At 41.9% G+C, this 14,441-nt stretch overlaps 1 protein-coding gene across 2 annotated transcripts in view; it reads right to left on the minus strand.

The window, feature by feature from the left end:
- Nucleotides 1-14,441, minus strand: part of trappc9 (trafficking protein particle complex subunit 9) — a 156,222-nt gene that overhangs the window by 1,689 nt on the left and 140,092 nt on the right. For both annotated transcript variants that reach the window (XM_079175870.1, XM_079175869.1), the window contains one exon: nucleotides 507-730. In XM_079175870.1, the coding sequence (XP_079031996.1) occupies nucleotides 507-730 (224 nt within the window). The remainder of the gene's footprint in view (nucleotides 1-506; nucleotides 731-14,441) is intronic.

Raw genomic sequence — 14,441 nt, forward strand, 5'->3', positions numbered from 1 at the left:
CATTTAAAGACTGTAGCCATGACCTTAAAAGGACCATACCTGTGTTTTTAGCTTATTTTGCTTAGCACACTTTATTTAAAGTTTTGAAGTCGTATTATACAGCGACTTGAAATATGCTTGAGTTATGTAATCCAACAAAGAAATAGTCGTGTCTGCCTGTGCTGCTCCCAGAGGTACATCAATGTGCTGTAGTCTGCAATAAAACACAATTCTATCATAATTTGGTTCAGAATAAAGGCAGCCAGAATTACGTGACTGAAGGAAACCATGAACTTCAGCAGAGTACATGAAAGGGAGGTAAAAAAACACCTAATTTACACATTTAAAATGATTTTTTGCTGTTGTATTGCCTCTGTGCAAAATTGCTAAATTGTGCAAGAATATAGTAGACAATATAGTAAAACAAACTAGTAATAATATATGTCTTCATAGGAGATATTTGATGACAAATACTGTGCATTAACGGTGTTAAAATGTCTGTATAGTACTGTACAGTCCCCACTGACCGTGTCAATGTAGAAGGTGTTGGAGCCGATGAAGGTGACCGCCTCCCCCAAATCGTAGTTCTGGACTCCGTTCTGGTAGTCCTGGTACGGCACCACAGTCAGCGCCAGGGGTCCCACTGAGTTCTTGCTCCGATTCGTCAGTTGTACCTCCAGGGTCACAGCGTCACCCGCTTTACAGTCGGCAATGACGTCGCAGTCACACGGCTTCCCGTTCACCAGCACATCTGGAAACGGACCACAAAAGGAAAGGGGGATTAGAGGAACCGGACGGGACGACTCTTTTGTCCAACATTCTTCACAAAAATGGTCAGAACAAAGTCAGAATGGAGACCGTTTTCAAACCATCACTCACAGGACTCCCATCCAATCTCCATTTCCTTTGTATTCATCAAAACCCGACCCAACCATTTGACGGCCTATCGTACGGTTTCTGATGGAGGATCGATGGGCTTTGTTTTCCCCCAAAATACATTTTATTGACATCAGCGGAGAGTGACGAAGCTGTGGGTATTAAACTGGATTCCCTCCTGATAATCTCATCATGCATGTTAAGAAAGGATTGTTGGAACAATCCCAATGTACCACACACACACACACACACACACACACACACACACACACACACACACACACACACACACACACACACACACACACACACACACCAAGTACATTCCCTCCCTCTCTCCTGTCACAACCAACCAAGGCACACTGAGTGAGTGCAATTCAATTGTGCTAATGTGTGGCCAGTCACTCCTGATGTGGCCCCTATTTGGCTAAGGTACAGAGGGAGACACCGTGATTTGTTTTGAACAACGAGCTCAGTGAACTGAGCTCCAGCACGCTCCTGGGAGGAGAGGGCTGACTCCAAACATCGGGGAATTCAGGGGGGCGCCCGAAGAGATCGCCCGAGTAATGACTCCCCCGAGAATAACGGCGGCCTACACATACAAACACAGGGCGCGTGCGCAAAGCCGGTTGTCATACTCTTTCTAGTGTCACGCCCGCAGCTGCGATGAACACTGTGAGTCATAGCGGCTGAGTCTGCGTGACAGCCCGATGAAAGAGCCGAGCTGCGTTCGGTGCCGCTGGTGTGCCGATCTGTTGTATACGGCGAGAGGGTGGCGGTCGGCTGGGGGGGGGGGGGGGGGGAGTATGAAGATAGACAGACCATCCAGCAGGAGGGAGGGGCTGAGGGGGGGCGGGTGGGTGTGGGCGGCTGAGGCCATGCTGTCACAGTCGGTGAGAGAGCCCCGGGGAGGATGGAGCTACGGGAGGGTGACATTCAGCTCCACGTCTGTATTAAAAACCCACTTCACTCAACCAGCAGCACTCACGCTCAGGAGTGTTTTTTTTTTTTAAATTTTAAACTAGATTTGGAATGATGAGTCTGTTTGCTGACACTGGCCTTTATCAAGAGTTTACATTATTTATTAGACTAGCTTTCTTTCATGAGAGTTGGCTATCGACTTAAATGTGCAAAGAAAATGAAAGACGCTCAGGTCGGGTCTTGTTTACATTTTCTGATTCAAACCATGAATTTTCAAAAATAAAAATGTGTAAAATCTGCACGTTGCTCTTAAACGGTCGCTTGTGGTAAGCCGACATTAAACCCTGCTGTGATTTGAGAAGTGTGAGTTCTTTGATTTCGTGTTTTTTAATCCTCAAAGTAAGTTATAGCTCAATCTTTCGAAGTCGGTACGAAAACGAAGGTGTATTCTGATACAAGTATATATATATATTAAAAAAAAATTAATTACAACCCGCCTTGTACACGAGCCATAAGATAACAATACTGTAAATTGGATATCGTAAAGCATCCACATTGTTAACATGCTCCTTTTTTATTGCGATTCATAAATGATCAAGTCACACGTGATAGCAATAACAATAGTAGTCATTGATTTTCAATTAAAGTGAATTAAATTGCACATTCATTATATATAATTGCGGAGAGTTGTGCATCTATGTCCATTGAAAGTTGAGAATATATTTTATGTTTCAATCCTCACCGTCTGATTGACGTTTACTGTTGGCTTTGACAACAATCTAAATGTAAAAAAGCTACACAAGAATTAAAAACGGAGACAGAGCCATAGTAACTATGAGGGTCCTTAATATATTATATTCAGCTTATTTTGCACAGGTGAAGAACAAGCTAATAGAATGAGCAGATTGTTAACATTGTTGCTGTATCGGCTCCAATTAATTTTCCTTTGCCCAGAAGTTTCTTTGTTGCTTTTCTGCTGAGCTGACAGCAGGAACTTGTTGGGCCAAACTGACTGGCTGAGATCCAATCACAGTCGCACTCTGCATGCATTTACACCTGCATTCAATCAAATGATGCGGATAATATTGGCACTAAAACTCATAACGTCATGGTTTTATTAAAGTCATGGTCTGTACGGGCCTTTTATCTAGTATTTTTTCACACTGTATGAAAGAGTAAAGTAGATCCGGTTAGCCATGTGGCTAAATAACTAGTTCCCTGAACTATTGGTGATGAGATGACGTTTCAACAGCAAATCTAGTTGTTTTGCCATTTTAATTGTCGTCCAAACATCATTTCCTCTTTCCGCTGTGCATATGGAAACGTGTGAGTGTTGCTTTCACTGGAAGACCACTGTTGATGGTGTATTGAGACACCCGTGCACATACACACACACACACACACACATATATATATACATACATACAACACAATTTCATAGCCAGTGATGCTGAGCCTGTAGTGACACCTTAGCAAGTAGTTATATTTAGTTTGTTCAAAGTCTTGTTGCTAGGAGATGTGCAAATTATAGGTAGCCTACATTGGCTCTAAAACTGGAAATAAATTCTTTCACATTAAAGCGAACAAAAGAGAATGGTTAGTCTGTAATGAGCTGATGAACTCCCACACACGAGCCTCAGTCACACACACCCACAGCCGGAACATTTTGCTACAGAGTTTCTCTGCTATGCTGGATTGTGTCTCAGCACCGAGGCAATCAACTGATTTAGATAACAAACATGTACGCCGAAAAAAAACGAGCAGTGGGAAGAAACAATGGCCCAATCTACTGAGGAAATCTGCAAAAATACATGTGATTGTGTTTAATAATAATGCACTGATGAGAGGAGACGGTACCGGCTAACATTCACGTTTCAGACAACTCGTCCATTATGTAACGCTCAAGACAAATAAACCAACTAAGAATGGAAACATCAAGGTTTCTGATTGGCTGCGGTTCTCTCGGGAGTCTTTGCGTCTCTCCAGAGAGGAAGCTAAAGGTTATGACAAAACACTGCTTTTTGAAAGCATCTCGTGTTTGTTTGCCGTTGTGCAGAGCTGAGTGCTGTAGCGCTGCTGCACCGGTGCTCCTCTCTTACCTCAACCGTACCTCAGGTAAACAGGTATTATATTATTATATCCAGGAATGTAGTGTTCCCAGAGGCTGACTACGTATAGGTTACATCCCTCGGGCATATGGAGGGAAATAGTAAGTGCTGAAATGTAACAATAATGGATTATTGTATTTAGACTACAGGCCTGTATTTCTAGTTCACAAAGAATCAAACATCTCATCTTGCTTCTATACAAATGAAACCAGATACATTATTTCTGTTGCCTATTTTTTTTTATTTTAAACTAGACAAGTTAGAGAAAAGTAAACTTGGCTCACATTTATTTAAATATTATAATAGTGCTGTGCTTGAAATAAATAACCTCTATATGGTATTCAGCACAAATGTATGATCGAGTGACAGCCTCCGCACGGCCTGAGGCTAGAAGCTAATGGTATCAACAGCGTGAACAGTGCAAACAACGGCAACAGTGCTGACAGAGCTAACAGTGTAAACCGAGGGGAACCGGTCAGGACGGCGTTATAAATAACTGCTGGTAAGTCATGTCTGACAACGTTTTGACAGACCGACGGCCTCTAATAGTAAAGTCGACAGGCCTGTAATGTAGCTGCTTAAGCTAACCTTAGCTTCACAGACTGACAGGAAAAGCTAGTTCCAAGCTCTAAACCCTGGAGGCCTTAATGCAGAGATCTTAAGGTGAAAAACAAAACAAAACAAAACAATGATACAGTACGATGTGCTTCAACGTTTAACTGAGCGTTTCCGATCATTCTTGCCGCAATTTGTTTATTAAAGGAACACTGCAACTACAAAGAGGAGGCATCGCTGGAATGAGCTGGATGGAGGAAGGAAAGGGGGGAAAGCTGGAGAGGAGAATAGGAAAGAGCTAAGTGAGCTGCAGAGGAGCACTTTGGCACGTTAGAAGAATTGTAGATAAAACCAGACACAAAATACAGTATAGGTAAAAGTCAGCAGGATTTTGAGGGAGAAATATCACTGCGACAAAATGCTGGACCAACAAGTCCTGCACGAGCAACAGGTGCATCGCAGGGTGAGCCTAAAACCGACGCGAGACTCCAGTCAGCTCCTTTTTAATGCATTGATTTGCTGTGTTGTGACGGGGCCATTAATAAAGTGTAAGGAATGAGAGGAATCGATTCGTTTATTAACGTCCTGTCTGAGCTAATGTGCAGGTACAGCACTTACAGCGTGTTACATAACACGTGCAGCAGCTGGGTTTTTGCTTTCACGTTAGCGCGCGCTCAGCTCTGCACAGATGCTGCTGCTGGAGTCTGCAGAGGCAAAGCGCTGCGGCAGGCGTCGCCACAGCAACCAGGAGAGAAACAGAGCGAGAAAGATAGACAAACACCTCCCCTCCCCGTATGAAGTATGAAGTATGAAAGCCACACATCACCCCGCGGCTCGGAGATTAAACAAACCTCTCCGCCCCTCTCCGTATCGCTGTCACCCCGTGAAGATAAAGATGACGAGCGTCACTCGGAGATTTGTCACTGTTTACAAGATTATGCCGTGCTTCACTTCGCGGTGTCGATTCAGCTCATTAAGATTCACTCACAAACGCTGTGCAGGACGAGGAGGCATCAGACGAATGACACGCAAACAAATATAGATGTCACGTTTCATCGCACCTCGTGCAGAACGGCATTTCTGAAATGTGTGTTTAGAAAAAATGCTTATTAAAACACAGGGGGGGTGTTATACTCTGTTGCTGCAGAACAGATTACATCATCAATATGATATTATTTAGCCACCGCGGCGGAGTGGAGAGCAGGGCCCGTCCTTCAATCAGAGGGTCGGCGGTTTGATCCCCGGCTCCGCTAGTTGCATGTTGATGTGTCCTCGAGCAAGACACTTAAAGCTGCTCCCGTAGCTGCGCCTACGGTGTGATAGAATCTGAATTGCAAGTCGCTTTGGATAAAAGCGTCTGATAAATGACTGCAATGTAAATGTAAATTTAGTGCAGTTCTCAAGTATGTGTGTGTGTGTGTTTGTGGAAAGTTCTTGGAAAGGCGTGTTGTTTTTGTACGAATGGAAGTGTGCCAAAAAATACTGTTGCATAAATTACAGCACATTAGATATCTATATATATTATACTACAGCATAGGGACATGAAGAAATGACACCCACAGATATGCTCTAAAAAGGGTTAGTAAATAATAATAATAATAAAAAATACAATAAATGATTGAATAAAGTAAATAAATCACACCTCAGGACAATTCCTCCAAGAAGGAAAATAGAAGAATAACGCCTTTGAAGGATAAAAAGAAAAGAGCTAAAAGAACAGATCAGTATGCATCTGTGCAACGCACCAAGTTTAACTTTGGTGAACTACGGTGAATAATTACATGACCCTAGTTTTCCCAAAATGGCTTTTTAAATAAAAACCAAAGACTCAATCACCGTGTGGATGGAGATGGGCCTAAAAGTACAATAGTGCGATTTTAAATTGGTTGCAAATCAAAATGTGCTGATGAATAAAGTCCATGTGGAGACAGTAAGCTGATCAACAACTGGCAAATAAATGGCTTCTCCTTGCAACGGGACTTGTGTCAAAAATGAAGATATATCTTTAACAATAGAATTGTTTCCATTGATAGAATAAAACCACTATTAAAGTGTCTTTTCCTTCAGGAGGAACATTAACAAAGAGTTGTGCTCCGCCCAGAGGACCAGGTCATCGGGGTTCAACAGCTCATCACGACCAGCGGTCGCTGTCCAGGCAGGGTCGTGATGAACGCTTCGATGGATCCGGAGGTTTAAAAAGGTTGAGGTGTGCTGCAGTAAGTCTAAAAAAACCTCTAAGTCAACTTCCCCTTCTATAATTATCTTAAACATGTACAGATGCCATCTGCTAGAAGAAGCCAGGAACATGTTTGGATGCACTTACTTGAGGCAACATTTACACATTTATCAGTTTGGACCAGGAGCCATAAGCATCTTTAACTGTAGAGTTTTATTAATTCTGGACGGCTCTGTGGCAACATATGCAGTCTAATAGATAGTAAATTGGCGGAGGCAATATAAATCAACCATCAATTTGCAGACAAAACTTCTGCCATCGCAGCATCTTTTCTGAAAGGTCTGTGTAATCGCTGTCCATCTGTGCCTCTCGTTGAAATCCAACACGGTGTTTAATTATTTCACTGTGAGCAGGACATATTTAAGAAGCTTCACCCCAAACAAGCGGATCTGCTCGGGTGCTATAATTTCAATCAGCAGTGAGCAGCAGCCTGTGGCAGAAAGATTGGGGGTTATGTAGCAGCAACAGTTTATAAGCTGGGCAGACTAATATTGGCTCATCTCCACACAGGACACCTAACTGAGCAGAGCTGCTTGCAGCCACAGTGTACACATTCATCGCTGCTCTGTGAGCATCATGACCACGGGAGCAGCAGCATTACTCATCCAAACATTCAACATTGCTTTCATTCCCCACTGTTGGCTACGTGCCTTATGTTTACTCAAATAACACTTCTCTCTCTCTCTCTCTCTCTCTCTCTCTCTTTACAACCTTTTATATCTCTGTTTTCCCCTTCAAGAACGGGAGCGTGCTCTGCTGGCTAACTGTTTGGATGGTGGTGCCCAAGGTTATCATTGTTTAGCATCGTTATCCTTCACTCCCGGCTGCACTCAACCGGGCTTTTAAAAAGCAGGCAGAATGCTTTGAGAATGTAGGGATTAAGATGCTTACACACACTTACCGAGGTGTTTAATAATTCAATTTATTGTTACTTGTCTTACTACGACAAGTGGGAAGACAAGCACTGTGTGGTGCTCTAAAATATATGATATGTACAATAGATCTGTAGAGACTCTTCTATAAGTGAGAGTAGGAATATAATAAAATAATAGAAGTATAGGCCAATGCAATAACTACATCGGTCTCATTTTGAATGTGAAAGCTAATTTCTATCCATAAAGAGGTTTCTTCTCTATGTTCGGAAATCTACCCGTATGTTTGCTACGGGTGGTGAGGTCAGTAGGTTCCACCAAAGTGCTTGTTGGATCTTCAAACAGTGTCTGAACCCCCACCACTCAGATATCTTATATGCATCTGCGTGCGTGAAGGTAACGAAAGAAATGAGTCCAACAATACAAACGGTTTTAAGGAGAGACTGACTGGAGGTGTATCGTTATGCAGACGACACGATGACTTACTATGTCAGACCAACCACGGCTTATGAACCTCAAAACAACTTCATTACAAAAGGCACAGAGGCCTTAATTTCATCTGCAATGTCTCCCTATTTCCATCCTCCAGTGAAGAAAGACTGGAGGAGTGTGGCGAGAAGAAGAGGGCGATATAATGCAGCATGTTGCAGGCACATAGTTCAGCAAACATAGCGACCTGAACATCACCTCAAGCTTTTTTGTCTGCACTGAACTGTGAGTGCGGCTGATCAGGAGAAAAATAACACTGCGAGCCTAGTATCTTTACTATTAAGCAACTTCCCAAAATAGAACAAATCAATAGTCTGAGGGAGCACAAGTGCGGTGGCTGGATGCCATTACACTTTAATGGCCCCATACTGTGATGGCAGTCTTGGCTTGGGCCCTCCCACTGTGCAGGCATGTAATTCTTCTATTTTTTCCAAACTGTACCTTCATATTCAATATTCTTCTCAGAGCTGAGGAATGCCCGTCATATCTGCAGGATGGGGTTGTTACATTCAGTCATCCAGACTCAAACCTTCACTTGAACATCATTTATATGAGCTGATTAAATTGACCTGGCCTCAGTAGTCGCTACAGTAGACGAGAGGACAGAGATTTGAATTTGAATGCTGATGATTCCGTGCTGCACTTGTGCGTTTGAACTGAGAAGATGAGCTCGCATCGGCTCAGACGCTTTGTGCCGTTACATTTGTGTTTTGACTGCTAGTCGCCTCTCACTTTTTTGTAAAACTCTCACAAAGTTCTTGACCTGCTGCCAGATCTATTTGTGGCTAAAGCAACAACTCTGTTGTGTGGCATCCACAGCACATCCAAACACAAAGCCAAAAAGAACAGAAATGAGACCTGAACTGCTTTTGGAATGCTCTCAGAGGACTCCAACGCCACCGTACAGTACAGTGCATACAGGCAATGGTGCAGAGTTACAAATAAACCTGTGTTGCAAAAGCTAATAATGTGAAATCAATGCTCCCTACTACAGTGTGTCCAATAGCTGTTCTGAACAATAGTCATGCTATGTCACAAAGGGCATTGGGCACTTTACAACATATAATGTAACCATTATGCTTGTATATTGCCACTAAAACCTTTTTTTAAAAGCACTTAAAATAATGCAAAGTATTATATTAACATTAACATATTGCAATAATGGTAAAGAAAAGGTTGCCAGTTGGTCAGTTTAAGCAGCAGATCCAGAAATACCTTTTCATAAAACCTTCTTAAAACTTGCCGCCTACATTGCCCACAATGCAACTCTCACTTGATTCACTCAACAGTACAGATTCTGATGCAGCTGGAGCGATACAAGGCTTTATGCAACTTGTTCTAAAAGTGATCTTCATCGTGTTCTACCTGACAATGTGTTTCCTGCTTCAGCAGGTAAATACCTTCAGCAAAAGTCTAAAGTCCCGACTGAGGCTAAGAAACCAAACCCATCCTCAGATATCATATGTTGTAGATCATGTCAAACCATTATTCTACTGTACACATTCACAGTATTCTGATAAACTTCTGATGAACTTTCATTCACACGCCCATAATAGGCATAACAGGTGGTGAGCAGAGAGTAGCTTGTGCTATAACACTGTAAAAGTATCGGTTGCATGTAAAGAAAACCGCAGTCCTTTAATACGCTGCTGCTTCCTGCGTTCCTACAAGATAAAATCAATGTGTATTCTATCAAAAAAGACATAGATAAGATTTAAAACACAATACTTATTTAGATTACATCCCAAAGAGGTCGATAACGAAGTTTGGTATTATCATTGTGTTTACTCACAAACATCGCTTTCTATGGTTTGTGGGTTTTTTTATGGTTCAATTGCATTTTCTAGATTATTTCCTCTGAACTCAGATCTATCTACTTATGTGTAAAACTGGACAACTCCAGAGCCTTCTGAGTACTTGAAATACATGTAGCCTGCTATCAGTACAAGAGCATTATGTCATGCACTAAAAACAGCCATTTGATCTATAAAAAGGAAGGCTATACAGGTTTTGTAGATACATCTGTCTACATCTACTTAGGCAGTAGGAAACGGTTCGTCCTCTGGGGACCATGAATGAACAAAATGCCACGGCAATCCACCCAAATACCTGCTGAGATATTCCAGTCTGGAACAACCGACAAACATTGTTGTCTATGGATCCAGCAGTCTGTGCATGTTTTACACTAACATTTTGTGAATGTATTGTTGGGAGCGCTATTGCTTTTTGAATTCTTATTCCTCCTCTGCATATGTCAACAGTAAGCATGCTAACACACAAGCAGAAGGTGAGCTATGGCCTTTGCCAATCCTTCTAATGTGCTTTACTGCCCACGCATTCACCTGCAACCAAACACCATTCAACTGTAGTGGTCCAATTGTTCCATTTCACAAATGTAATAATAAAAAAAAAAAAAACCTCTTGGTTGCTGCCTCCAGTTTAGGATTAATGTCAGAAAAATTTGAATAAATTATGTTTAATCAAGAACACAGCACATACAGATGTGCTCGCCTGCTGGAGGGACAACAATGAAATAACTGCAAAATATAAGAGAAGATATATGCTCTCCTTACCACAGAGGGATTTGCATGATAAATAGTACAATAGCGACTCGTGGCTTCTTTGACCTTCCCAACAATACATTCCCAATTTCTGCTGAACCTTAAGAAAAGTATTTTGTAACAAATGCAAAAAAGTTTCAACTAAAACACTGTTAGTAAGTGACTTTATTAAATTTCATACTCCTATATTCCCACGGAGGCTTGGAGCACAGTCAGCCACGATGCTCATGGATTGTGAAGCTATACTGGTTCACGTCTGAGGCCAAGCTGGACAGGAGACGAGCGTCCTGAGCGTTTAAAGGTAAATCTCTGTTAATCACAATATGGATGTAAAAGAAGTAGGGCTATCTTCCCACCGGCAGACGTTGATAGCCTGGGTGTTGAAGCAGGAAAGAACAGCTGCCGCAATAAATCTGAACTGATAATCCTGTATGCTGATCTGAAGACAGCCAGAAAAGAAAATAATTTAATATATATATATATATATATATATGTATATATACTCTGACTGGAACGATATAAAAGGGGACTGGGAGTAGGGCCACAAACAACAATGTAATTACAAAGTTGTGCTTTTATTGACTTGGGCCACTGTCACAGCACATAAAGTCACTCATCTGTGTATTGTCAATTCAGCTACTCCAGGAGACGTCTGCAGTTGAAGCAATGACCTAATTGATTTGTTGGTTTGGACAGACAGTCGTGACTGTTCATTCACATAAAATGAGTAATATTCACATATCCTCGTTTATAAATCTTCACCGGAAGAGTTCAGACATTTTGGGGAAATACAATAATCTGCTCTCTTGCTGAGAGGTAGATGAGAAGATAAAGTTCTCTCATATTTCCGTTAGATATAACGCTAAAATATGAGAGTGGTATCGAGCTTCTCATCTCACTCTGTGCAAGAGAGCGAATGAGCATATTTCATAAAAATGGCTCATTTCTCTCTTTAACATATACCCAACAACACGTATTCATCTCAGCCATAGAAGGCTAACGAAGACCGAGTCTGGGTTCATTTATCCTTCATCATGTTAATCTGGTATCTTCTCCACGTCTACTGGGAGAAACACGTCTCCACGGATGCCTTCAAGCACTTCTTTCCTTTCCTCTCATTTTGTAAAACACTTCTGAACATCGCACTCTTCGACATACAGTAATGCGGCTCCCAGTGAAATCTGTGATTACAGCTCTGCGCACATCACATCTGATTAAATTTGGATTACTTCTCTTTTTTCTTGAATGGCAATTTTTTGATCATTATAATTAATTGGTTGCTATCTTGCTGGTGTAGGGATGGACTGCAGATATTCCTGGGATGTATGGAGGCTCATTTGGTTTGAGAAATATTACAACTGGCCTGACCAGCAGTCAGCACTACAACACATACTTGTCTTAAAGCTAATTACAATAAAGATAACAGTTTACAGTACATAAACTATCTCAAAATTGTTTGATTATTTCCGTTAATGTGCAAAAATATTTGGATAAGCTGGGCTCAACCTAAACAAACGATGCATGTTGTATCGGACAATAATGGGAAGAGCGCAAGAACAAGTTTATTCTTAATTTTGTTCTTAAGAAAAGTCCTTGGAAAAGTCAACATAATTTAGTAGCATTAGCAGTGCGTATAAAATAACACACATGCAAAAAATAAAATGCAGGTGATGTAGAGTTCACCGGATTCATCTCAGAAGGGGGGGGGGGGGGGGGGTAAGTGTGTGACGCTGTGCATTAAATAACACAAGATAACTCTCCTGCTGTGAGTGCTCCACCGTCACTCTCTCTCTGTCGCTCTCTCACACATTACGCTGTACTCTTATACCAACGAGGTAACATTTACTGTGGATTGCATATAAACTTGTCCGTGGCAATATTCCCATGCTAGTCGGCTTACTGTAAACATCAAAGCGTGCTCGTTGCGTGGTGCTATTACTCGTTTAGTGTTGAAGTGTTTATGTATTTTAAAAGGCCATGATGCTTTTTAAAATAGAGAAATAATTAAAAATAATAATAAATGATACAAATATAATGAATTAGAAATAACCCAATGAACCAAATGTGCTCTTAAGTGCGTTTACATTCTGTTCCTACGCGACAACAAATCCCAAAGAACACATTGGTGAAAGTCAGTTGGTGAATTAGGCACAATATATATACAATGTGGGGAGGACTGTGCTCTGGAAACAAACAAAGGGAAGCACAACAACAAACGGTTGTAAAATGCCGCACTTGAGCAGCGCGTTGCCTGAGAATGGTTTCAATGGAGAACAAAGCCTGGACAGCCGTCAAATATTTGCTCACTGGGATGGCATGGCACTCGATAGTATCCACCCTATCCTCCTCTGACATAATCCCCCAAGAATGGAAAACCAAACAAGGCCACCGTACAATAGCCTGCCGTGTCGCTTCCACGCGTCCACGCTCCGCGCTGGAACAACATCAACAGATGGTGGAGGTGCTTGTTTGAGGAGGACAGATTCAGAGTGGGGGGAGCGGGAAATAGGCGGCTGCGACTGTTTTGACTCATCTCCAGAAAAATCATTAGTCACAAGTCATTGGCAAGCCTCCCCTGAGAGATTTACTGTAGTGTGGTCTAAACATGGCTGCTGTCATATGCCGCGCTGCACACTTACTCCCATTTCCCTGCCTCATTACTCTGCTCTGCCTCCCTGCCTCTTTCTCTTAATATGTTCCAACCCTAATTATGCAAATAAATCCACTTCACCTTCCACATTAAAACTCTCTGATATGTGTAGATACCTTCAGGCGCGGTGGTGGAATTCCTGTCCGAGTCCCAACCTCGAAGCCACTTGACGACAAGCGAGAAAGGATAGCGCCGCCGCCTTTGTTTAATGAGGCACAAACCTCCCCTGACATGATCAGCTTTCCTGAGATTGACCTTTAAAAAGAGACATTCCTTGTGACTATGTAAGATTCTTAATCCATATACGATGGGATAAGATGCGAGCACTGTGAGAGGATAAAACAAGTAAGAAACAAGACAGGAGGGAAATCAAATATATGACGGGACCATGCTTGGTCAATGGTGGAAACAAACTTCAAACCGCTAAAGATCAAAGTTTCTACAGTTACAAATTGCTTTTAGAACTCTGATTTGTCTGACAAAAAGCCAGTCCTAACGAAGGCAGGGGAAGCAATTTCCCATTCCACCTTGTCTTTGTGTTTAAAGCCGGCTATCATGTGGGAGGTTGAAAGCTGTAAAACAAAAAAACAAAAAAAAACAAATGCTCCTGATGACGCACATGCAGCAGTGACTAGAAGAGGATTTCCCAGGCATGAACCAAAGGGTTGCTGCTGAAGGGAATGTCATTTTCTTATGTAAAAAAAAAAAAAGAGGAGCGCAACAAAGCCCTGCCTTCACACCCACACTCAATCTGCTGCTGCACGGTGTTCCTGATGCCGTTTCTTCGTGTGTGTCTTGAGGAGATAATACGACACACAGACACACTGTGGGGTACAGTACATTAATGTGGCAATTATGTCCGAGACAAATTAACTCTACGGCACTTACGGAGTCTAGAACTGTCTACTTATACTGCAAATTGTCTATTAAGGAAAACGTACAGCGCAGGAAGTTTATGTAACAAACTAATTGTTGTATTTGAAGTGCGAAAGAGAGCAGTTGGAGAGAAGGGATAGCAAGGAATGCTGGGTATAATTATCATATTCATGATTAAATCATTAAAAAAAGAAAATGGAATAGTTAATTTTCATTGTATGGAAAGGGGGAAATGCTCATTTCAGGAAAATCTAGATCAGTGCACAGTCGAGTCCGCCTGGATTTCTAAAGGTAAATCCTACACATGTGACTCAGATA

The sequence above is a fragment of the Pholis gunnellus genome (genome assembly GCF_910591455.1).
Source record: "Pholis gunnellus genome assembly, chromosome: 16".
Classification (NCBI taxonomy): domain Eukaryota; kingdom Metazoa; phylum Chordata; class Actinopteri; order Perciformes; family Pholidae; genus Pholis; species Pholis gunnellus.